At 40.1% G+C, this 24,657-nt stretch overlaps 4 protein-coding genes across 4 annotated transcripts; 1 reads left to right on the top strand and 3 right to left on the bottom strand.

Moving 5' to 3' along the window:
- Nucleotides 1-1,776: 1,776 nt before the first annotated feature.
- On the top strand, nt 1,777-9,400 carry LOC126760373 (NPC intracellular cholesterol transporter 1 homolog 1b). Its single transcript, XM_050475963.1, has 10 exons — nt 1,777-1,974; nt 4,970-5,218; nt 5,281-6,236; nt 6,298-6,599; nt 6,655-7,337; nt 7,405-7,657; nt 7,731-8,030; nt 8,094-8,203; nt 8,264-8,418; nt 8,519-9,400. Exons 1-10 carry the CDS (start codon nt 1,968-1,970, stop codon nt 9,254-9,256), a joined length of 3,753 nt encoding a protein of 1,250 aa, XP_050331920.1. The 5' UTR covers nt 1,777-1,967; the 3' UTR covers nt 9,257-9,400.
- Nucleotides 9,401-10,376: 976 nt separating this feature from the next.
- Nucleotides 10,377-15,465, bottom strand: LOC126760387 (probable cytochrome P450 318a1). The gene is made up of 8 exons (XM_050475979.1): nt 15,039-15,465; nt 12,404-12,595; nt 12,090-12,284; nt 11,944-12,013; nt 11,743-11,875; nt 11,387-11,626; nt 10,837-11,296; nt 10,377-10,776 (listed from the first exon to the last, which is right to left on the bottom strand). The coding sequence occupies exons 1-8, from the start codon at nt 15,196-15,198 to the stop codon at nt 10,598-10,600; spliced, it is 1,629 nt and encodes a 542-aa protein (XP_050331936.1). The 5' UTR covers nt 15,199-15,465; the 3' UTR covers nt 10,377-10,597.
- A 2,168-nt stretch (nt 15,466-17,633) lies between these two features.
- LOC126760399 (uncharacterized) lies at nt 17,634-18,297 on the bottom strand. Its single transcript, XM_050475995.1, has 2 exons — nt 18,071-18,297; nt 17,634-17,997 (listed from the first exon to the last, which is right to left on the bottom strand). The coding sequence occupies exons 1-2, from the start codon at nt 18,231-18,233 to the stop codon at nt 17,705-17,707; spliced, it is 456 nt and encodes a 151-aa protein (XP_050331952.1). The 5' UTR covers nt 18,234-18,297; the 3' UTR covers nt 17,634-17,704.
- Nucleotides 18,298-20,855: 2,558 nt separating this feature from the next.
- Nucleotides 20,856-24,594, bottom strand: LOC126760376 (ER degradation-enhancing alpha-mannosidase-like protein 2). Its single transcript, XM_050475966.1, has 3 exons — nt 24,374-24,594; nt 23,189-24,314; nt 20,856-23,119 (listed from the first exon to the last, which is right to left on the bottom strand). The coding sequence occupies exons 1-3, from the start codon at nt 24,493-24,495 to the stop codon at nt 21,467-21,469; spliced, it is 2,901 nt and encodes a 966-aa protein (XP_050331923.1). The 5' UTR covers nt 24,496-24,594; the 3' UTR covers nt 20,856-21,466.
- Nucleotides 24,595-24,657: the final 63 nt, after the last annotated feature.

Consider the following 24,657-nt stretch of genomic DNA (forward strand, 5'->3'; position numbering starts at 1 on the left):
CGAATACAGGGTATGTCCGGAAAGTAATAGGACTGATTTTCTTCCGACCGACTGGATTCGGTAGAGGGCGTTTCTAGCTAACGCACGAGCAGCTGGTCAGTAGTCTCCGAGCACCTGGAGAGTCACGACAAACATTTTCGCGCGTCGTGTTTCTCTGAGTTGTGCAAGCCGAAAATGCAGCGTTCGTTAGAGGAGAGGTACGTGATTAAATTCTGTGTGAAACTCGATAAATCTGCGACAGAGACGTTTGATATGATCAAGCAGAGTTCGACAAACACCGATAATGTGACTCGTGTGTGTCTTTCTTAACATCAACGGTGTTGTTCACCATGAATTTGTTCCTCCAGCCAGATGTGGCCCCCAGGACTTCTTTTGTTTCCTTGCCTAAACAGGCCGATGAAAGGGAATCCAGCAAGCATCTCGGCTCTCAATCGCGCTGCATCGACGCAGAAGGAGCCTATTTTGAAAGTTTTTAAAGAATTGTAACGATTGGTCCAATAATTTTGTTTGTAAATCGACTCAGTCCTATTACTATCCGGACAAATCCTGTATCTATAGGATATAAGACTTCGCAAGTCGAATCGCGACAAAAGCTACATGCATGGCAAAAAAGAATGTAAGAGTAGTAAATGTGAAATATGTGTCGGCAACATAACAAACCAACCGCAGCTTGGTTTGAAGTCTGCTAATGCAAATTAAAAATATATAGAATATTGAACACAAAGTTTTCGATAGACACCTCCCAATCTGGAAGTACTATCCATGAATCTGGACTCGAATTTGTTGCACATCCACCGTTTTCTCCGCAACAGGTCCCAAACCTCAAAGCAATGGCCGTTGGAAAGAAATCGCCGAGACTGAGACCTATTTCGAAAATCGTGCTACAATAGTGATATGGAAAAGTTGGAGGATGACTCTAATCTCTATCGCCCGCAAAGACACCTAAATTGGTAATATATTAGAGCAATATGGCACGGTCATGGTGAAAAGAAACACAGTTTTTAGAGCAAATTTCTCTAATAAGTATATATCAATTTAGGTGTCAATACAGATTATAGCCTGCCAGTTGTAATTAATTACTTCAGAAAAGTTTGTGTCTCTCATTGCTAACTTATTTATGAACTTCTTCCACTAAAAGAGTGCCGTAAGTGAAGCAATAAATGCCTATGTAATCAGTTTACTTTTAACACATACATCTACACTTTTTCGGTAATTGTATTGTTCATTAAAGGTTTTTCTATTAAACACCTGGTTTTTACCTGATAAGCAGCTGGTTTTTAGTTCAATATTCGTTTATTTGTGTGTTTGTACAACAACATACCAACTTCTTATAAACAAATATACATATGTATGTATACGTAGCCATAAAATGAGTCGCAAGGCTTTAAAACACCTGCAAACTGTAACAATTAATTATTGGAATTCCTTCTGCATAAATGACCAAATTAAATAAGTGGGCATATATGGGAAGTAGGATTTAAAGTGGAATGCATATTTAAGGAAAATATAATATCGTATTTTATTTATTTAATTTTATTTAACACACTTTTCTCCTATGTAATGAAAGTTGGTTGCTAAAGCTCCTTTTTTACCGCCAATCGGAATTGGATTAGGTAAATATATATGCTAATATTATCGCACATCGGTTTATTAGTCACAATCCAAAACTCAGTTGCAGGTGTTAAGACGGCAATTAGTAAAATCTTATCGTCCACTAGAGGCAATGAAATTGAATGTGCCTGATAATACCCCTAAATAAATGTAATGTGTATGTTAATCGAATCAGTCTGCATCTGGATGGGTATTAAGCCAGTCGTGTTCTTTCGATCAATTTGGGAATGTGTTACGGTTATAATTGAGCTTAAATTTCGGTGCCGCGGAGGATAATCGCAAATTATTGCGATATCCTGTTTTCTTTATTAATCCAAACACAAAATTATTTAAATCATACTTTTAATAACAGCAAAATGAGAAGTATGTTGATAACATAACAGCGTTTAAGTGCTTTAGTATTAGTGAACGGCATGTAATAAAGTATTTGGTGAAAAATTAAGTTAATAGAAAAATCACATATATAAACGTGCATACATACTTACATATATCCTCTGTAAACTGAGTAACATTGTAATAAATTTTATTATTATTATTTATTTGTGACAACAATATTTATTTTTCCAACTTCGAAGTGATCCCCACCCGATGTAATACACTTATGCCAACAATTTTTCCAGTCCTCGAAACACTTTTATAAGCACATTTTGGGATGGCCTTCAGCTCGTCCAGCAAATTTTGTTTTATCTCCTTGATCGACTAAAAACGGGTTTCACAGCGCGGCAATTTCAGTTTGGCGAGCAAAAAAAAAAATCATACGGAGCCAAATCTGATGATTTCAGTGGTTGATCGATGGTATTCATTGCGTTTTTAGTTTTAAATTCGGTCAGAATCGTGGCTCGGTGCGATTGTGCATTATCATCGTGTAAAATCCATGAATTGTTCTTTCACAATTCCGACCATTTAGGACGTATGTTGTCGCGCAAATGCCTCAACACGTCCAAATAGAATTCCGTACTGACCGTCTGTGCCTCCGAAACAAATTCATGATGCACCAAACCACGAATACCGAAAAAACCAATGAGCATCACTTTGATTTTTGAGCAGCTTTGACGTGTTTTTTGTTTTTATTTTTGCTAATTTTTTCCCTCAACACCTATGATAGTTGACTTGTTTAGATGTCAAACTCATAAACCCATGTCTCATCGTTAGTTGTAATGCTCTCCATTAATTTAGAATCAGAATTCACACGATCAAGCATGTCCAAAGAGACCTGTTTTTTTTTTGAAAAAAAAATTCAGCTTTGTTGGGACGACTCGAGCAAGAACGCATTTCATACACAAAATAACCACCACAATCATTCGAATGGACTCGCGAGAGTTGTCGAGCGCTCTTGCCATCCATCGAACACTTTCACTTTTTTAATGTTTTCATCAGTCGACGAGGTCGAAGGTCGTCCAGAACGGGGCTTGTCTTCAACGATCTCTCGAGCATCTTGGAAGGCTTTGTACGACTCGTAGGCATATGTTTTAGATAAAACTGAATCGCCGTGAACCCTTTCCAAAATTTGCAGCGATTTCGCACACGAAATTTGGTTGGAAATACAAAATTTGAGAAAAACTTTTTATTCGATATTTTTATCCAATGTCCAAATCATATGTATTTGTGAATTATTTGTTTTAACTTGTTGAAATATGTGATCCTTTCAATTAAAAAAAAAAAAATTATTTTAGCTGTATATCTTTATCAGAGCACAAGACTATATTTCAAATATGAAAATGATTTGAACTGCGAACTGTTGTGATAAGAATGGTTAACGTTTTTTAAACTGCGGATCATCAAAACATCACTTTATCCCAAAAAATGGAACGCCCTAACTATATCTAGGTATAACTAAATCTGAAAGTATAACCGGTTAACGGTCAGTTTGAATGCCAGCTATATGCTAATATAGTCCGATCTGAACAATATGTTTGGACATTGCTTCGTTGCTTCGGAATCGTCAAATAAAAAGTTTTTTCCATATGAAATTGATCTCAATCGATCAGTTGTAAAGCAGCTATATACTGTAGTGGTTCGGTGGGGTATCAAACATTGATTGGACATGAACATTGGAAGAAAAGGGCGAGTGCAAATTTTCAGATCGATATATCGAAAATCGAGGGACCTGCTGCGTATAGAAAAACAGACACGGTTAAATCAACTCATATTTATATTGGATAGTCGAAAAAGTATTTTCGTATGTTGTCAATAGGTGTCGTTGCAGTCGCATATCTCCAGTGCTACCAATCACATTGTGGCATACGATATAGTGTTAGAAAGGTGAGATTTTAAGCTTTATTTAATAAAAAAAATTAAATTCAGGGCAGTTGAAAAAAATTTGCAGCTGTGGATCAAAAAAGACAATAATGTGCGAAAAATGATCATTGTCCAAGCATGGTGAAGCTCAAAAAATGGTCGCAAAGCCAGGAATGACGCCTCGAAAGGTTATGCTGAGTGTTTGCTGGGATTGGAAAGGAATCATCCACTATGAGCTGCTCTAGCCTGGTCGAACGATTGATTCCATATTTTACTGTCAACAACTGATGAGATTGAAACAAGCAATCAAAAAAAACTACCAGAATTGATCAACAGCGAGGTCATCGTCTTCCATCAAGACAACGCTAGACCACACACATCTCTGATGACCCGGCAAAAACTGAGAGAGTTTGGCTGGGAAGTTTTGATGCATCCACCATATAACCCCGACGTTGCACCATCGGACTAACATTTGTTTCGTTCAATGCAGCACTCCCTTAATGGAGTAAAGTTGGCTTCAAGAGAAGCCTATGAAAATTACTTGCCGCAGTTTTTCGCCAAGAAACCAGAAAAGTTTTACAAAAAAAGTTGTTTTTGGTTCATTTAAGTTCATTATAAATATAAAAAAATTAGTTGAAGTTTGATTGAAAATACGATAAGACTTTTTCGACTACCCAATGTAAACATTTTATAGGGTTAACAAACTTCGTGGGAATCTTAGTACACATGTAGACCCCATTAAGATTATAAAAATAAAATGTATACAACATTTCTAACAACTCTATTTTGGAATGTTCACAGGCGACCCGAAATTACTTGAATTCATATTTTAATCAAGCAGCTCCTTTTACAAAAGGATTATTATCCTCTAAAACCTTTAGTTCCTTTTGCATACCTGCTTCCATGAACATATACTCAGAGTTTAAACACAGCTCGTAGTAACCTTAAAGGAATCCCAGAATAATAAATTGGATAGGAGCAAACGATAAGACCAAATTAAGGTAGCTAACTTCGAAAACTCGATGCTTATCGTTATCAAAAACCACAAACGGATATGCTATAATTTTTTTTTTTTGTGTATGTATATGGTATTTATGGCAACATTATTTGAACTTTACAGGCAATACTGTGATATTTACGACACTTTGTCTGCTAATTGCTGCAACCAGCCAATTGAGAGTTAGCTTGGCACAAGAAGAGCAAGAACCCCGTTGCATTTGGTATGGTCAGAGCCATATGGTTGGTGCCCATTGGTTGAACAAAGCAGCGGATATTGAAGCACAACCACTGAATGATGAGAGCGCTGAAGCCGTCTTTAAACAACGCTGCTCGAATTGGTATGCTGAGTACAAAGCGGCCGACCCGGAAGGTAAAACTTAGTTTACAAATAACGATTCTATAAGTTTAGTTATCGCTACTCATAACGTTTAGGACCACTGAAGCTGTGCTGTGATGCTGCTCAAATTCAAACGATGGGAACGAGTATGCTTCAAGCCGACGGCATATTTGCTCGCTGTCCGATTTGCACTTACAACATGGCCCTCTCGATTTGCGGCATGACCTGCGCCCAGAATCAGAGTCTCTTCATGGTGGCCCACACTGACTGGTACGAGGAACAGGAATATGTCGCAGAGGTCGATTTCAGAATTGATGACGATTCAGTGAAAGCCGTCTACGATAGCTGCGCCGGCATTCAGCACACACAGACGGGTCGCCCGTCCATGGATTTGGCCTGCGGCGCTTACAATGCGAAAACCTGCGATCATCGTAAATGGTTCAATTTCATGGGTGACCCCACTTTGAGTGATTACGTACCCTTTCCTATTAACTACCAGTTTTTGAATGAGTCCAGCGAAGAGGTGCGATTAATTATGCCAGCTAAAAACTGTTCTGAAGCGTTGGAGGGCTCATATGCCTGCTCGTGTGTGGATTGCAGCGCTTCGTGTCCATACATGGATCCGCCAACTGGTGAAGAGGAAGGTTTTATGATTGCTGGACTTTATGGCATAACCTTCATAGTATCACTGGTTTTTGGTGCGATTGTGATGGTTTGCATACTTTGCGGTTCACTGAACATCTTCAAACCGAAAATAAGTATTTCTTCGTGTTGTGCGGGTTTCGACGGGGTAAATACCTTACTTTCAAAACTATTCCTCAATTGGGGTCATTTTTGTGCTAAGCATCCAGTGCTGATTTTGGCTATTTGTTCTTGGATAATTGGTGGACTCGCTTATGGCTTAATCTACTTGAGTGTGACCACGGACCCCATTGAGCTTTGGGCTGGAAAAGAGAGCCAAACACGTCTGGAAAAGGAATATTTTGATGAACACTTCGGCCCCTTTTATCGTACCAATCAGATATTTATCAAACCATTGAATCAAACTATGGTAAGTTGTGGATATACGTACAAAAATAACAAAATCGGTAATCAAAAATCTTTTATTACAGTTTACACACAATACCTCGGCGGGAATAGAAACATTTGGTCCAGCGTTCGAAAAGAACTTCCTCAAAGAGGTCTTTCTTCTCCAAGAACAAATCCAAAATTTGACTACAGAGAATGGTGTAACTTTGGCAGATGTCTGTTATGCCCCTATGGTGTATACTGGAGAAAAGGTAACCATTGATAATTGCTTAGTCCAATCTATCTATGGATATTATCAAAATGATATGGAAGAATTCGAAAGAGAATACGTGGACAGTAACGGCTACACAAACACATATCTCAACCAATTGGAAGATTGCTTGCGGTGAGTTCTATAAAGTACTTTAGTGGTTTTTGTTATTATTCAAACTCTTGAACAGCGTGCCCATGTTGGAGTCATGTTTCGGTCCCTATGGTGGTCCAATTGAACCTGCTATCGCGGTGGGTGGCATGCCCAAAGTATCGGCGGACGAGAACCCTGACTTTCAACTTGCCACTGGCTTGTTGCTCACTTTTCTAGGCAAAAACAAACTTTCTACAACTCAACTCGAACCCAACATGGAGTGGGAGGAAGCTTTTATCAACTTTCTCAAGAACTATACAAGTGATCAAATGGAAATTGCATTCTCCGCCGAGAGGTCCATACAAGATGCAATTGTTGAGCTTTCCGAGGGTGAAGTTTCTACTGTCGTTATCAGCTATGTCGTCATGTTTGTCTATGTCACCATAGCGTTGGGAAAAATTCGCAGTTTTCAACACTTCTTCCGCGATTCGAAGATAGTTCTCGCTATATCGGGGATTATTGTTGTAATTGCTTCAGTTGTTTGCAGTTTGGGATTCTGGAGTTATCTGGACGTAACCACCACCATGTTGGCAATTGAGGTCATACCTTTTCTCGTATTGGCCGTTGGTGTAGATAATATTTTCATTATGGTGCACGCCTACCATCGTTTGGACAGAAGAGAGTATAAGGATGTAGCAGAGGCGATAGGCGTTGCAATGGGTCAAGTTGGTCCATCGATTTTACAAACTGCCGGCTCGGAATTTGCCTGCTTTGCTATAGGTAAGTGCAAAACATTCTGGCAGAATTGAAACCGACCAACTAGTTATAAATATATTTACATTTACAGGCGCTATTTCTAACATGCCTGCTGTAAAGACCTTTGCAATGTATGCGGCCGCCGCCATTCTGATAAATTTCTTCTTTCAAATCACCGCTTTTGTCGCATTCATGGCCTTGGATGAACGTCGTTCCGAATCGGGGCGCTTTGACCTCTTCTGTTGCGTGAAGGCTTCAAACAAAAAAGAACTTAGTGATGAACAGAATGTGGGCATTTTGGAGAAGATCTTCAAAAGTTTCTACGCACCTTTCCTGCTTTCCAAGTAAGTCAATCTGCTAATGTTTCTTACAAATGAAAGAAGAATTTAAATTTACGGTTTATTCCGTATTTCGTAGACCGGTCAAAATTATTGTTTTAGTTGTCTTTACGGTAATCACCTGCTTGTCGCTGATGGCTGCTCCTTCGATCGAGATTGGCTTGGATCAAGAAATGTCAATGCCAACCGATTCACACGTCGTTAAATATTTCCAGTACATGAACGAACTTTTGTCAATGGGTGCGCCTGTGTATTGGGTGCTGAAGCCTGGTCTGAATTATACGCTGCGAGATCACCAGAATGTTATTTGTGGCGGTGTGCAGTGCAATAATGACTCCGTATCAGTGCAACTTTATCAGCAATCACTTTATCCCGACATGTAAGAACTCGCTTGTTTACCAACCCCTTTTATTCATGTTGTTTATATCCGAACACTTTACAGCACTTACCTTGCTCGTTCAGCTTCCTCTTGGATAGATGATTATATTGATTGGCTTGGTATAGACGATTGTTGCAAGGTCAACGCTACGGATGGTACCTTCTGTCCGAGCAGTAAGTATTCATGACTACGATTTAGTAAAGTTAGCTTCAATCGCGGTCCTACTTTTGCAGACTCGAAAGAAGACGATTGCGTCTCCTGTACCCGTGAGTTTTCTGAGGATGGATTACGTCCTACGCCAGAAACGTTCCAAGAGTATATACCCTTCTTCGTATCAGATTTGCCAGACAGCGAATGTGCAAAAGCCGGACGTGCTTCATATGCGGATGTGAGTATACTAATATTCCAAAACTGACTTACTCTTTCTTTTTCTCCACTGTGATATTTAACCAATACGAAATAAACGCTTCACATTTCATTTTCCTCAGGCTATCATCTACACACTCGATGAACAAGGCGCTTCAACTATTTTGGATACTTACATGATGCAGTACACCACCACGTCCACCACATCCATACAATTTTACTCGGCACTTCGTGAGGCGCGACGCATCGCAAACAGCATAAACGAAATGTTTGCTGAGAAAGAACTTGACGTCACCGTTTTCCCCTATTGTATTTTCTTCATCTTCTATGAACAGTATCTGACCATCTGGGATGATGCATTATTCTCGCTCGGCATAACACTGGCCACCATATTCCTGGTAACACTTATCATCACCGGTTTGGATCTGCCATCAGCACTGATGGTCACTGCGATGGTGCTAATAATCCTAATCAATATGCTCGGCATGATGTGGGCGTGGAATATTACGCTCAACGCGATTTCATTGGTTAATTTAGTCGTGTGCATTGGCATCGGTGTGGAGTTCGTGGCTCATATCATTCGTTCGTATAAAAATGGCATCGGCAGCACACAAGAACGCGCAAAGCAAGCGCTCATAGTAACAGGCAGCAGCGTTCTCTCGGGTATTACGCTGACGAAGTTTGCCGGCATCATCGTTTTGGGTTTCTCCAAGTCACAAGTGTTCCAAGTCTTCTACTTCCGCATGTATCTCGGCATTGTACTGATCGGAGCAGCGCATGGTCTTATTTTACTGCCCGTTTTACTCAGCGTATTCGGTCCTTCAAGTAAAAAGACTAACAAAAGTGTTAATGAATGTTAGCTTAATCTTAGAACCATATTTGTAATCAATCCCATTTTATATCATATTTAAGAAAAACTTTGTGCGATACCAAGACTCACTTATTTTAAGCTGTACCTTATAAAAAAGAAGAAGTTAAGAAATAAAATGAAATTAAAGATCTAACTGTTTTAATGAGTTCTCTGTTAATAATCGGAGTGAAAATCTTCGTAGACGAATTGGATCAGGATGTACATATATAGGGTTTATCCGGAAAGTAATAGGACTAATTTTCTTCCGCCACGACTGTACTTCGGAGTGTGTGCAACTGGATTCGATAGAGGGCTTTACTAGCTAACGAACGAGCGGCTGGTCCATTATCATTTTCGTGCGACGTGTTTCTGTGAATAGTGGAAGCCGAAAATGCAATGTCAGAGCAGGTAAATCTGCGACAGAGACGTTTGAATAACGTAATCACAGGTGAGGAGTCATGAATCTTTGAATTTTATCCAGAGAGCAAGAGGCAATCTTCCGAGTGGCACACGCCGGCGTCTTCTCGCACAAAAAAGGCAAGAATGACCAAATTCAAAGTGAAAACGATGCTCATTGTCTTTTTTGACATCAAAGGCCGCCATGAATTTGTTCCACTTGGACAAACAGTCAATGCCAAGTTTTACACGTGGAAGTCCTCAAGAGACTCAAACGAAGGGTCAATCGGGCCCTACAAAACATCGCAGCCGATTGGAAGTTACACCACGACACCGTCTTCCTTTTGAACAGCTACTTAACCAAAGCCGGCAAACCAACGCTTCCGCAGCCGCCCTACAGCCCAGATGTGGCCTCCTCCCGGACTTTTTGTTTCCTTGCCAGAAAAATCGGAAGAAAGGCAAACATTTTGAGACGACAGAGGGGATCCAAGCAGCATGCATCTCAGCTCTCAAGGCTATTCCGAAGAATGCCTTCTGTGACGCCTTTAAAGCTTGGAAATCGCGCGGGCAGCACTGCATCGATGCAGATGGGGCCTATTTTGAAAGTTTTTAAAGAAAGGAGAGAAAATAATACAAACTTGTATTGCCAAAATATCTACGAAATTATTACAAACTTTTAATTTTCAAGTACTGATAAGCAAATAAAGAGTCCGAAGTAGCTATTAATACCGCATATTTTATATATTGCCTCTAATTATTACTGTAAATACGTTGTATTAATAAAAGAGTCTCTTTTGATTAATAAAAAACCAAGCAGCTTTGAGTTCACGGCTTTGCCAACTTCAAATTGCGAAACGCAATATCTTATGATCTTCTAAGTGAAGGGATAAAGCCGTTATGAAATCCCCCGAATACAGAATTTTCAGTTCTTTGAGTTTTTGGCCCGATAGATAACTTAATCACCAGTCCGCTCAGTCTTTTTTATATGAAAGTTAATGATTTCGCTATTGCCAAACTTCAGCGAAATGCCATTGACAAAATGCAAGTCGCTCAGCTTCGTTGAGGTGCCAAATTCAAAGTGATGAATCAACTTTACTATAAATATTTTGGCCAAGTACATTGAATAGCGATTTCCTGAAAAAATGGTTAAGCAAAATTAGCAAAGCCAGCAGACACTTGAAACTTTGAGCTCACCGATGCAGTAACGTAGACCTTTGGCGAATGGCACAAATGCGTACGGATGTCGTCCCGCTGCGCTCGAGTTTCCGACGATGAAATGTTCTGGGTAGAATTCTTGTGCATGTGACCCCCAATACGTTGGATCCCGTTGCATATTGAACGCATCAAATACGATTGCAGTATCTTTGGGTATTTTGGCGCGCCACTTCGAACCACTGGGCGCCGAGACCTCTATAAAGAAATCTCGACTCACAGCACGCATATTAAACGGCACTGTGGTCAGTAGACGCAATGACTCGTATACAATGGCATCAAGGTATTTCATTTGTAATAACTGCACAGGGTCGATATTGGTGATATGTTGCGCTTGGGGAAAGGTTGCGACGATTTCCTCACGTAATTTGCGCTGGTGATCCTTGTGCATAGCCAAAAGCAGCATGATGACCAGAACGCTTGTGGAAATCGTCTCGAACGACTAATAGTGAATAATCATAGAATAAGTATATGACAGTCATACATTAAGTGTTGATTTGAAGTGAGTTTCAAACTCGCCACTCATACTCACCACCATGAGCATGGATAACGCCTCGTCCATAACATCCTCCATACGCAGTTCCCCAGAATCAACCATATGAAATATTTGCTCAATAAAAATACGTTTTCGTGATGTATTCTCCGAAGATATATTGCGTATATTTCTTACATCTTCGGCACCATCAGCATTTGCGCCTCCACTATCGTTGCCAATGTGTCCAATATGGCATTCACCGCTCGCCCTCCATTCGGCGTGCTTCTTCTGCACGATCTGCAGAACGGTAAGTTTAATGGATGTTAAAAGATAATATTGCACATTTTAGTAGAAACTTTACAGCAACGTCAATGTGACATCAGGTTATGTTTGAATATATTCAAAATACTTACAACTCTTACGAAGTCCTCCAAGTGCTTCATGAGTTCCTGGCAACGTTTGTAATTTGGCGCATCCAGCCAACGAAACAGAAAGTCAACCTGCAACCAGGGCTTTGTACCTCTCAGTGCTGATATGCCCATGAGTCTAATCAAAACCCACATATCCCATATTAGCGGAGCTGAAGCATTTTAACTAAATATGGTTTTACTTACTCGCTATAAGTCTTTGCAATGCCTTGTGTGTCTGCAGCCGTGAAATTGGTCTCCGTGCCCATTGTGGTTTCTAACGGGTGATATAACACAATTGAAAGTATAGTAATTAATTTTATTCACACTTTTTTAGAGCTCAGTTGACTTACGGCACGAAACCTCGAGCACTGCTCTGCTAAACATTTCGTCAAGTGTTTCAAATTCAATATTATCGCCCAAAAGTTCCGTTTCAAATTTGTGCACCAGCTGATTTCCTACGGTGTTGAAGGTGTCGATAAAGCTGAGTAAGACCTTAGAACCGAAAGCAGGATCCAGCTGTCTGCGACGCGATTTCCAAGCGGCCCCTAAATTGTAAAGAATTTATGACGAAGGTTACAAACGTACCCCATGCAAAAGGTATCCAATGAAGATATATTATAAAAAACCAATATTAAATATCAAAATGAATGTCCTCTCATATTACCCCTAGCATGTAAAAGTCCACGTTTCAAGCAAAAACCATCTTGGAAAAACGATTTGTCAATGCATTCGGGGGCATTGAAGAACTGTTCCATGGTTATGGGATCATCGACATAGATAACACTTTTATTGCCAAAGACGATGCCCAGTGGCCGTTGAAAGTAGGGACGTATGTGAGACACGACTTGGAGAAGTTCTAAAAAATATTAAATAGGATGTTAAAATACAAATATAAACTTGTCGAACAATTGACTTTTAGTTTTTTTACTAATTAAGTTTTTCACTTCATTATTTTTGATGGACATTGTGAAATGAAATAATCTAGTTGAAAAAACTAGTAACATACGAGAAGTAGGCGTGAACCGATTTAGTTACATTTTAAAATAGCAATATAGGGGATTGAACGATTTTGTATTCACTGGAGTATTCCTATTTCCAAGAAAGATTTCCGTATTATACTTGTTCACAAATTTAATGTTTCATTAAACGGTTTTGAATATAGTCTTTTTTAGGTAAACGTGGTTAATATCTGAATTCACCTATTTCTAAATGTATCAACAAACACCACATCGAAATGTTTTTACCAAGTTTGGTTGTATATCTCAATCAGTTTATAGCATATATTTGATATTATATTTTCATAAAGTTTTTTTTTAAGAGTTTAGTGTTGTTTATGTTAAATTAAACATTTGGAAGATTTATTACATCAAAATATTAAACAATCCTGGTTACTCGAATACGTAGGCCTTCTCTTACATTTCTGGATTAGGCAACTCTAGTGTTGCAATCTTCAAACACACAACTTTATTCTAAAGTTTTATATACACACTCGGAACGTTTTGACAAATAAACGCTATATGTGTTGTCCACGGCAATTTGAAATACGAGGTTTATTCAAAAAGTATCGCGAATTTTGGATTTCTTAAGAAAGTGTTTATTTATTCATGAGTAAATATTTCGCTCTCTTCGAAGTAATCTCAGTCTGACAAAACACACTTTTGTCAACGGGTTTTTCAGTTCTCGAAACAGTCGGAATAGTATTTTTCCAGTATAGCCTACAGGACCTTCTTCGATTCAGTTTCTATATCCTCAATCGTGTCCAAAAGGCGTCTCCGTATTGTCCTTTCGAGTTTGCTGAATATCCAGAAGTCGCACGGAGCCAAGTCAGGCAACGATGGTTGCGGAGCGAGATGAGTCCAGTTTTTGGCAAAAAAAGTTGAAAACAACCAGTGAAGTATTACACCATATTTGAGCGATTCTGGCATCAATCGAGACTTGACGCGTTTGGGACATAAAACTTTCTTCAAAATGGTTTAGGCTGAGCCGAATTATATTCTAACAGTGAGGTTTGTAATGGTCAATCGACGATTTCAAGCACCAAATATTCAAAACCTTCAATATTAGAGGTTGACGATCGTCCAGAGCGTCGTCCAGTTTGTCTTTAACGGGTTGTACCACTTAAATGTTTTTTGTGTCATAATTTGATTATTAAATTTCTTATGCAGCAATTCCAACAAATGCAATTAATAATATTCTTTCCGTAAAAACAAATTTGAAGCAAGTTGGTTCTTCTTCCTCTTCACAGGCGTAGACACCGCTTACGCGGTTATAATCGAGTTAATAACAGTGCGCCCAAGCCGCTGGGTCTGAGATCCGCCACGTAGAAATCACTCCCAATGAAAAAGAAACAACAGGCTCGGAAGCAAGTTCTAATTAAACCGTTTGGCAAACAAACTAAAAAAAATATACCAACTTTCCTGATAATACAGCCTGCGATACTTTTTGTACAAACTTAGCATTCATCTCGGTCAAACAGTCACATGGGTGTTACAAGATGAACTGAATCCAACAAAAGTTGTTCACGCACGAAGCCCTTCCAACCAAATGGTTGCCTGCGAAAAACTGGCCTATCGCAAACAAAACAAATTATTAAATTCTGAGACATACTCTACCATTTGTTTGCCAGTTGTCTCTCAGGAAATCAGAAAAACCAACACCGAAGACGTATCACCGATTTGATAAATCAACCGCCGTATAGTCCTAACTTGGCACGGAATGACTTCTTTTTATTCCGGTAAATTAAAAATTGGAGGATGGAGTCATGTGTAGAAGTTCACGCAAGTGAGGAAAGTTCTCTGATCGCCATTCACTTGGGAATGGCCAGAAACGATTCTTTAACACATGACTCAAGCAGCTCACGACTTCCGGTCTTTGACCAAGTATCCTCTGGGTAGCCTAAGAACATCCGTTCCGGGGTTTGGGACCCGCCACGTAAAAAAACTCTACCAATGAAAACTAAAAGACAGCGGCTATGCTGGCTAGATCATGTTACCCGATTGGAAGAAAACACTCCAGCTCTGAAGGTATTCGACGCAGTACCCGCCGGGGGAAGCAAAGGAAGAAGAAGACCTCCACTCCGTTGGAAGGACCAAGTGGAGAAGGACCTGGCTTCGCTTGGAATATCAAATTGGCGCCACGTAGCGAAAAGAAGGAACGACTGGCGCGCTGTTGTTAGCTCGGCTATAATCGCGTAAGCGTTGTCTACGCCAGTAAAGAAGAAGAAGAATATTTGTTTATGTTCTCTAATCCCGAAATATAAAAGACAACCCTCGTATGTTATGTTTTTTTGTGAACTTAACTCTTTGGCTCCAGATAAAAGATGAGGATGAACCACAAGTATGGCTGCTGCAGCAGGCCACGCCAACCGTTGAGGCGCCACACCAGCAACCACGCATTGCGTTGCCACCAAATAACCATACAGATCAGCAACAACAAAGCCAATAGCGACACTTGCAACATCACACACCGTTCGTGGGCTGAGTAAGGAGTTACGGTCAAAGTTTGTTTTGATTTCGCCTAATTAGCTGCACTTTGTAGGCAAACAACGCCGTCGCCTTTAATCACCTCCTGACCGTTTACGGACACCTTAACAACGCATGTGCGCGCGTGCTTAAATTTTTATTGTTTCTATTGTTCAACGGTGTGTTTCGCAGAAGCTGCTTTTAATTTGAATATTTGCGCTTGAAGACACAACAAATTGAGGAAGGCTTTGATCGCGAGTCAACCAAGGTGTTGCCGGATGGAAAATAACACACTAACTGAAAGGCAATATCGCTTTCTAACCGCTTTTATACGCGCCTGAATGTTGGCGCTGGGTATAAAATGGCAAAAATAGCGAATACGCTTAAAAGCGTATTGTATTTGTTTGTTTGTGTTGTAAATGCCGCCCAGAAGGCATTCTAATAATTTGCTCCTACATTTAGTGAGGCAATGTTTTGGAATTTTAGCTGAACGTTTTTGGTGTTTATGCTAAATTGAGTTTGTTTTTGTTCTGATATTGTGTTACTAAATTTAGGAGAAAGCGAATTATGTTATTAGTTTAGTTGTATTAGTGTATTGCTAATTCTGTGTGCTGAAACCTTGAAACAATGTGATGGATAGGACGTAAATGTTCATCCTGCCAAGGCCTTTCAATTCAGCAGCATTCTAAATTATGTATGTGAGGAAAGCTTTTTGCAACTACTACAACAGCATGCGGATAAACAAAAGTGCTTCCCGTTAAATAATATCGAAACATTGTTAAAGCGATATTTCTAGGACAGTTTTAAAACGAAGTGGCACTGATTGTAAGGACCACACTTTTTCCCAAAAAAAATTCATTTTTAAGGTAGAACCCTTTCACTTCTCTGCTCTCCTTGCTATTACAACAAAAATTTAAAAATTATATTTGGATAGCTGTGCTATAAATTTAGATTTCCTTATTTTTCCTTAAGTAAACATAACGGGTTTTTCAATAAGAGCGCTACAAATATTTCAAATAAAACAAAAACAACTTGGAACATCAATGAAATTATTTATTTCTGTGAAAGTACATGGAACTCGATTTTTTTTGCATGGCTACCACGGGAACGCTTGCAGAAGTCCAGACGCTGAACCCAATTTTCGACGGTTTTCAAGCATAAATCGGCCGTTACTGCTGCAATTTCACGTAGATATTTATACGAAATTCCTCAGTCATCGCTGGCTTCTTGGCATAGACCATAGACTTGACGCAGCTCTAAAGGAAATAGTTCAACGGTGTCAATTTGCACCACCGAAGCAACCAATTGATTGGGCCATTTCGTGAGATAACACGTTCACCAAGCTTGGTTCTCAATAAATCGATTGCGACGTTCGCTGTGTGGCTGGTGGTGCCGTCCAGTTGTCTAAGTCCATATCATCCAATTCGGGCCAAAAATGTTTGGTTATCATTGAGCGGCAGCCATACTCATTCACAGTAATGTGCCGGTCTTGATTATCACTGAAGGCTACTGAAGGAGTGCGACCCATAAACCACACCAAACCATTATTTTTTTAGGATGCAATGGTGGGTCATGGAGTAAGTGTGGATTGCTGCCTAACCAATAAGGCATATTTTACTTATTGAGGAAGCCATTCAGCCTAAAATGAGCCTCATCGCTGAAGATGATTTTTTGTTGAAAATTCGGATCATTTTGAAATTGTTGCTCAGCCCAATTCACGAACATACGACCATTCTGGTTGTCAAACGACGACCATAAATTGGACGTAACGGTCTTAAAGTTAAGGCTACTGACTCCGAATTTCGGTAGTAAATTTTAATAATTTCGACTCGTTGTTCGATCGTATCGTATCGATCGTATATCTTTTTGTGATGAAAAGGCAAACCTTACTGGAGAGAAATGCCAAAAGAGCGAGGAAAAAATGGCGTCCCTATCGGTCTACTTTTATAGCGTCGTTCTGAAAAACCCCGTTGTTTATCTATTTCCAATCCAAAATAAATGAATTATAGTCATTTAAATTATTAGGGAAATCTCAAATGTGGATCAGCGGAGGCCCCGTCGTATACGCAACATTCGTAAAGCACCAGAAACCGCACTCAATCTCCTCTGAACCAAAACATAAAAGGCAAATTAAACAAACATTTTATTCTTCACATAGCGATTTCAGACATTTAGAGCTGACTCACTTGTTTGTTCATATGTGTGCACGCCTTTAGACACAGGTATGTTAATACTCATAACCATAAAAAAGAAGACAAAACTTTTCGTTGGTTTAGAGGGACTACCCAATAATAATAATAAATGCGGTTGCTGTGGCTTCTCGCGTTTGCATGTCAGAAACAATCACGAACATTGTCGAATTCAGCAGAAACATACACACATATGTACATTCATACATGTGTGCTTACATATAAAGAGTTGAAAGGAAAGGAGTGAGGTAGGTCCATAAAAGAAATTTAATAAATTTGCTGCGATTTTATTTATTTTTGGTACAAAATAAAATTTCAAACGATAAAACGCAGTCCATTGAAGGCCGGTCGCTCCGTCACGCGCTCACTGACTACACGCTCGCCATGTATTGTCATATTGGTGCGAATTTTCGGTGCACAAATGAAGTTGAGTTCCTTCACACTGTCCCCCAGAGCTGCCGGCAGCCAACCATACACTTCGCCAGATAGATGCGGCAATATGCCCCGAGCACGCCTTCTGCCACACTGCTTAACGAACTTCGCATACTTTTCGTCATCCAAAGTGTTTTGATCGTGTCTCGCGTAGAACTTCGTTGTCAGCGGTTCGACTGCAAAAGCACAAGAGTTTCAAATTAAGCAAATAAGCAAGAGTTTGTGCCTGAGTGAGCGTTTATAACGCACCTAATGTGCATGGCACGAATGTGTAATGTCCGCAAAAGTGGCGATTTTGATTTTCTATAAGCTCCTTTTCGAAATTGTACGGCAATTCGGCTTTAGGCGGTGCCTCCTCCTCTTCCCCGTCGCCATTTTTAGTCTCAATCGGTGGAGTTATGCGAACGCTCATGCTGCTATACAACAAATATCAACGAAGCAGAGCTCGTCCTCGGTGCGTGGTGCTTTCCCGCGCGTTCGGCAACAAACTGACTGGCGAAATTTTCAGTTTTCCCCGTTATGTGTGCTCCATTTATTATTAGCGAACTTTTCGCATGCCACAAATTACAATGAAATTGACTTTGTTTCATGACAAGAGGTCATGGGGAAGGGAAGGTGGAGAAAAGCGCATTTGTATGCAGGAAAAATTGTAAATTAAATGTCGTTTATGGTTTGTTGGAATGTTGAGTGCGTGCATGTTCACGACAGCACAAAGTTTTTGATAGTAATAAAATGAAATTGAAAGTTTATAGACCTCTCCATCGGAAGCACTATGCTCCTCTGAGCAACAAATGCATTAACCCTTAACTATAACTATCAACAAAGACTTTTAATAGATTTATATGAGTTAAATTGTATAATTCGTTTCAGTTATAGCTGAAAACTTCTGAGATACCGATCTGATTTTGACACTTCCAAAGAAGCTGTTCATTGTTCGAAACCACTATGGCATGTGACTGCCATACAAACTGAAGTTAACATTTTTTCTTGCAATCACTGCAGCAGACCTTTTTTTAAGCGCCGTCAGAAATCGACTGGTAACTCGTACGCTGCTGATGGCACGATAAAGACGTCGGGCAATGGATTCGATGGCATATGCTCGCTGCACGGAACCTCCACTAAACCCACAGCGACCATATTCACAAACTAGACGAAGGAGTACAGACTTGACCTTAATATTGCATCCGATGGCGTTAAGATTCCGACTGTTAATAACCTTAAGATTTTAGGCTTGTGCTCCTTCACTCCTCACACGACCGCGAGTATTACGAACGTACAGAGCCGCAACAAAATCCTCAAATCGGTAGAAGGCAGTACATGGGGAAAAGCCAAGAAAGGCATTCGGCCGGCCGGTCCTTAACTGCACTGCAGCAATGTGCTCGACTGGAAGCAGTGAAACGCAGACTACGAAACTACTGACATATCATAATACTGCCCTCCGGACATCAGAGGGCTGACTCTTGATGTCTCCCATCGAAAATCTACAAAGTGAGGCCCGTATGCTGCCTGTTAAGGAGGATAATGAACTCTCCTCCAAGCAGTTTCTGCTGGGGTGCTTTCACAGAAATCATCCCTGCAATCACCTGCTTGGAGCTAAACCGCCTCCTAGAAGCATAAAGAGGATCGTCCTCAACTACGTCCGCCACATAAAACAATAAGCCGACCAAACTTCGGACGCAATTAACTTCGGACATGCACTGACCGCCATTAACCATTCACAGTAGAGCAATAAACAGCTTCACCGACTCCCTCTCAGTGAATGGTGAACAACAACAACAACAACATCGACTGATAACACCATTCCCACAACAGTCGGGTCTAAGAAACCGGAAAATTTGTTAGGAGGCAACATTTCAATGCCGAAGTGAGGTGATATTGGTAGTCGAAAAAGTCTTTTCGTATTTTGTCAATAGATGTCTATGATGATACGAGTACACGACTGCAACGTATAATTCGCTATATTTGGAAATTTTTGTATAAAAAGGGAAAAATACCACGCATTGACGATGCTGTATTAGTTCGTCTAGCACAACAATGGTTCGATCGCTTCCGTTCTAGAAGTTTCGATGTGAAAGATGCACCTCACCACAGGGTCGACCCATCGTGGAAAAAGTCGATGAAATTATGGGAAAGATTGACCAAGACCGTCACATAAGCAGCCATGACATCGCTTAGGAACTTAACATTCATCATTAAACGGTATTAGGGTACCACATGAATTGTCTGTGAAAAATTAAATGGATCGAATTAACATCCGCGATTCTTTGCTGAAAAGAAATAAAATCGAACCATTTCTGAAGCGAATGGTAACAAGAGCCGAAAAGTGAATCAAATACGACAATAATGTGCGAAAACGATCATGGTCCAAGCATGGTGAAGCTCAACAAATGATCGCAAAGCCAGAATTGACGCCTCGAAAGGTTATGCTGAGTGTTTGGTAGGATTGGAAAGGAGTTGCTCCAGTCTGGTCGAACGATTGATTCTACATTTTACTGTCAACAACTGGTGAGATTGAAGCAAGCAATCGAGATAAAACGGCCAGAACTGAGAAACAGAAAGGGCTTCGTCTTCCATCAGAACAACGCTAGATCACACACATCTTTGATGACTTGGCAAAAACTGAGAGGCCTGGGAAGTTTTGATGCATCCACCATATAGCCTTGACTTTACACCATCGGACTACCATTTGTTTCGGTCAATGCAGAACTCCCTTAATGGAGTAAAGTTGGCTTTACTGAAGAAGAGAAGCCTGTGAAAATTACTTGTCGTAGTTTTTCGTCGACAAACCAGAAAAGTTTTACACTGATGGAATAATGTCTCTAGCAGAAAAATAGCAAAAAGTGGTCGACCAAAATGGTACATATATAGTTCATTAAAGTTCATTATAAATATAAAAAAAAATAAGTTGAAGTTTGATTAGAAATACGAAAAGACTTTTTCGACTACCCATTATTATATGGTAAAATCAAAGAAGCATTTTAGCCGGCAGAGGAAATTAACTCAAGCACCAAAATAAATTTTTCATCCATATACATACAATTTTAAGTTTTAAAATTCTATTTATTTATTTATTAATCCTTGTTCACAATTGTACATGCAACTAACAGTGTAGATAACGGCACATTATTAGCCCCAAACATACATACATTCATACATGAGAGAAGTTCTTTTGTGATTGTCCTTAAATTACTCACAATGAAATTGAAGCTTATAATAACGGCATAAAAAATCTAAATACCAAAAACCGATTTAAGGCCAAATTAAACAAAAGCAAAAAAAATGCATATTTTCTTAAGTTTTTAACACAGTTTTGTGCCACAGTGCGAGTATTTGTTTAGAATTTCAGTATTTGAAACCACTTTATTGCAGAAGTTATTCTAAACCTGATTTAATAAAAAAAAATGGAAATACAAATACATTACTTTAGGAATAACGTTAAGCCGATAACTACTCTTTAACTACAATATTACACATTGAGGAGCGAGTGCCACAATGAATCTTAAAGCAAGCGTTACATTTAGGTGTTGCAGAACCTTCATACAGATTAGCTTAAATTTCGTTGCAAGTCTTCAGGCTATACAAGTATAACTACTATAATACAAAATTCATCGTTAAGCTGATAACAATGCTGGCGCCCCAGCAGTGCTATGGATAGTGTTCGCGGTAGGCGAACTTATCCACAAAATTTGGGCTGTCACAGGTGAAAACTTCATAGCCGCGCCGCGTTTTCGCCTTTGCCGTTGCATTTAGCCTTTTCAGTTTTGGGTAGCTTTGCAGCGAGGTAAGCACCTTCTCGTGCAGCAGCGCCTCGTTGAATTGGTGGCGCTGGTTGGTGGTTTTACGCAAAATCGTGTGCACCAACTGCGACCACACAGATTCGCCGCCGCCGGTGTTCTGTTCACTTTGTTTAACAACATTGTTTTGTTCCTTTGTTGCACCAGGGTTTTGACCCTCCTTGGGCGGTTTTTCTGTAGAGCTCGCTTCATCGGTGAGGACGGCTTTTGGCTTCTTGGTAAGGCCATCTTCAACCATTAGAGCTTGTAAGCGGTCAAAAGTTTCCATTATACGCTTCTTGAACTCGACTATTCTGCGCACGTGTGCAAAGAGTGGTTGAGGTGCGTAGCTTGGCTTGGCGTCGTCTTCTTCGAATAACGCGAGTATCTCGGTTATATTCAGCAAAGGCGTGAAGGTGCGTTTCTTATCGGCGGTGCCATTAATCAGTATTTTCAATAGGAACTCTTGCATGGCAGTCGTATTGACCAATGCTTGTTGATAGTCGGCATGCAGTAGGGACATTTGGCGTAGCATTACATGCAACGAAGCAGTTTCGCTATCATCGGTTAGTTCTAGTTCATCACTGGCGCTGTGATTCAGCGCAGTAAGCACGCGATCAAGCAGCTCAAAATCGGTATCACGGAAGGCGAGTATATCCAGTCGTGCGATTAAATCGATGTTTGCTAAATATTGTTGTTGCAAGTCGTAGAGTTCCCACAGTGTACGCGTTCGACTCTCATACTCTTTTTGCACCACTGCACCCAACACAGCCGTTACATTCTTGTGCAAGAGCTGAAGCCCCGATATAAAACGTGCGTCCAATGTAAAGTTCCGCATAAAGCCGTGCACATAGTGCAGCACGAGTTCGGGATGTAAGAAATCTTCGCGACTCATGGCGAAGAATTCGTTCAAATCTGTTACAGTCAGATGATTGACTGATACAGGTTGATCTTCTTCAACTACTTCAGCCGTGCCGACGGGCTCCTGTTTTACTTTACGTGCATTTTTGATACGCTCGAAATTCTCCACCAACCTCTCACCAGCAGGGTTATCAAATTCATCGAACACATCTATATCCACCGGTGCGGTGGATACTGTATTCATTTTGCCTTCTGTTGTGGGTGTGTTTGCGATTTGTTGTTTAATTTCGTTTATGAATGACGTCTGTTCCCCACAAGTGAATGCCTCATTAATCTCTCGCTCCGCTACTATTCGCTCACGCTCAACTTTTAGCATATTTGCATCACTAAATACACGATGATCTAGATTGTCGAAAATGTCATCGTGTACGTCATGGCAGCAGTACAACGCAGACATGTCGATGGGATGAGCTTCAGTGTTAAATATATAGGAACCTGCATTTACAGTACAGTCTCCATATGGAGTTTGCAGGCGATCACCCATAGCACCGTCGTTGTGAAGAAAATTATCCTCATCGAAAAGAAGATAGAGGTATTTTGTGGTTTCTGCGAGGTAGAACGATTCCATTCTATTCTCTTTTTCGTGTGTAACGACATTTCGAATCTATATTTTAGGACAAATAATACATTCATTTACAACATATTTTACTCCATATATGTGAAGCATACTTACCGTGGCGTATCCACAACGTGTTTTGGCGCTGAACTCAATTGTCTGTATTATGTCGTCACCCAGTTCCAAAAGAAATTGATTTTTCGTTGCACGATATAAATACATCACTGACTCTATCAATTCCGGTCTCAGAGGATAAACCTCTCTATTTGGCGAAGCCTCTCCCAATGGAATGTTATAGAATTCCGGTAAAAATCCGTATTTGCGCCACACTGTGCTATATTTTACTAGTGTGCGCATTGCTGGTCCTATATCGCCGAACATGCTTAAGATGCCTGGCCAGAAAGCTTCAAGTGATTGAAAAACAGGTAAAGTAATTTGGCCTTTATTCATATTGGCCCAAACATACCAGTCTTCTTTTTTAAGATACTTGTCTATGTGCTCCCGTGCTTCGTGAAACATTTCCATCAACTCGGGTCTATTAAGCATAATGGCACCCTTTACTAAGTACTCAAAGAAAGAGTCTACTCCCGCACCTATTCCTGAGTCAAGTGCTGTCCATCGTCCTGTTTGCACGTCAATGTGGTTACCAAAAAGTCCAATCGCTGAGCGTCTTTCCCACAATGAGTAGATTGCATTAAGGGCGACATCTTCATATATTGAATTGCCTGTAAGCCGGCTTAGTGCTCCGAATTCAACTAGAAATGTACCTACACCAGCTGTACATGTAACTGAAGTCTCTCCTTTCGGCACGCCGTAACGCAAATTCACAGTGCCGTATGGCATGCCGGTAGCAGTATCGAATGCGGGCAACAGTCGACGCGCCACGTCCTCTGCCATTCGAAGTAATGGACCTTGGCAGGGCCAACCTTCTTCCAAAGGCACACCAGCACGTTTTGATAATATATGCGCCGAAAGCAATCCGCCCACAATTCGTATGTTTGTTTCAAAAACTGAAACATTTAGGTCTTTGTCAAAATCTACAGTTTCTAGAATTTTAACAACTCGTCGGAACTCTGTATAATTGCCCATTGTTGCGAGTGTATCCAATGCATCGATAAGTGTTAATGAGTAGCTACCCCAAGTGTCAATGCCGTCGCAAGTTAACGGTCGTAGCTCATCGTAGTCAGAAGCGTACTGTAAATAACCATCATAAGCATGTTGGAACATTCCACGTACTTTTTCTCTAAGAGAAAAAAATATGATTTTAATTTTTTTATGCTTTAGTCAATCTTTAGAAACAACCTTAGCTCCAATATGCGTTCCTTTGAATAAAACCTAACACCTTGAGTTTCTAGAGTTCCATGTGTGATTATAAGATATACAAATATTACTCCTATCTTCCAGTAACATATTTTTTTAAACATCTTACGGTTTATAAATGTATTTTTTTGAATTACCTACACTAATCTAATTAATGTTTTTGTAAATAAAGAAAATTGCCACACCGCAAAACCGCAAATATGACAACCTAGATGTAAACAAACGGAACATCTGATAGCCAGTCGGGTGTGTTCACTGGATGACGA

The sequence above is a fragment of the Bactrocera neohumeralis genome, chromosome 5 (assembly GCF_024586455.1).
Source record: "Bactrocera neohumeralis isolate Rockhampton chromosome 5, APGP_CSIRO_Bneo_wtdbg2-racon-allhic-juicebox.fasta_v2, whole genome shotgun sequence".
Lineage (NCBI taxonomy): Eukaryota > Metazoa > Arthropoda > Insecta > Diptera > Tephritidae > Bactrocera > Bactrocera neohumeralis.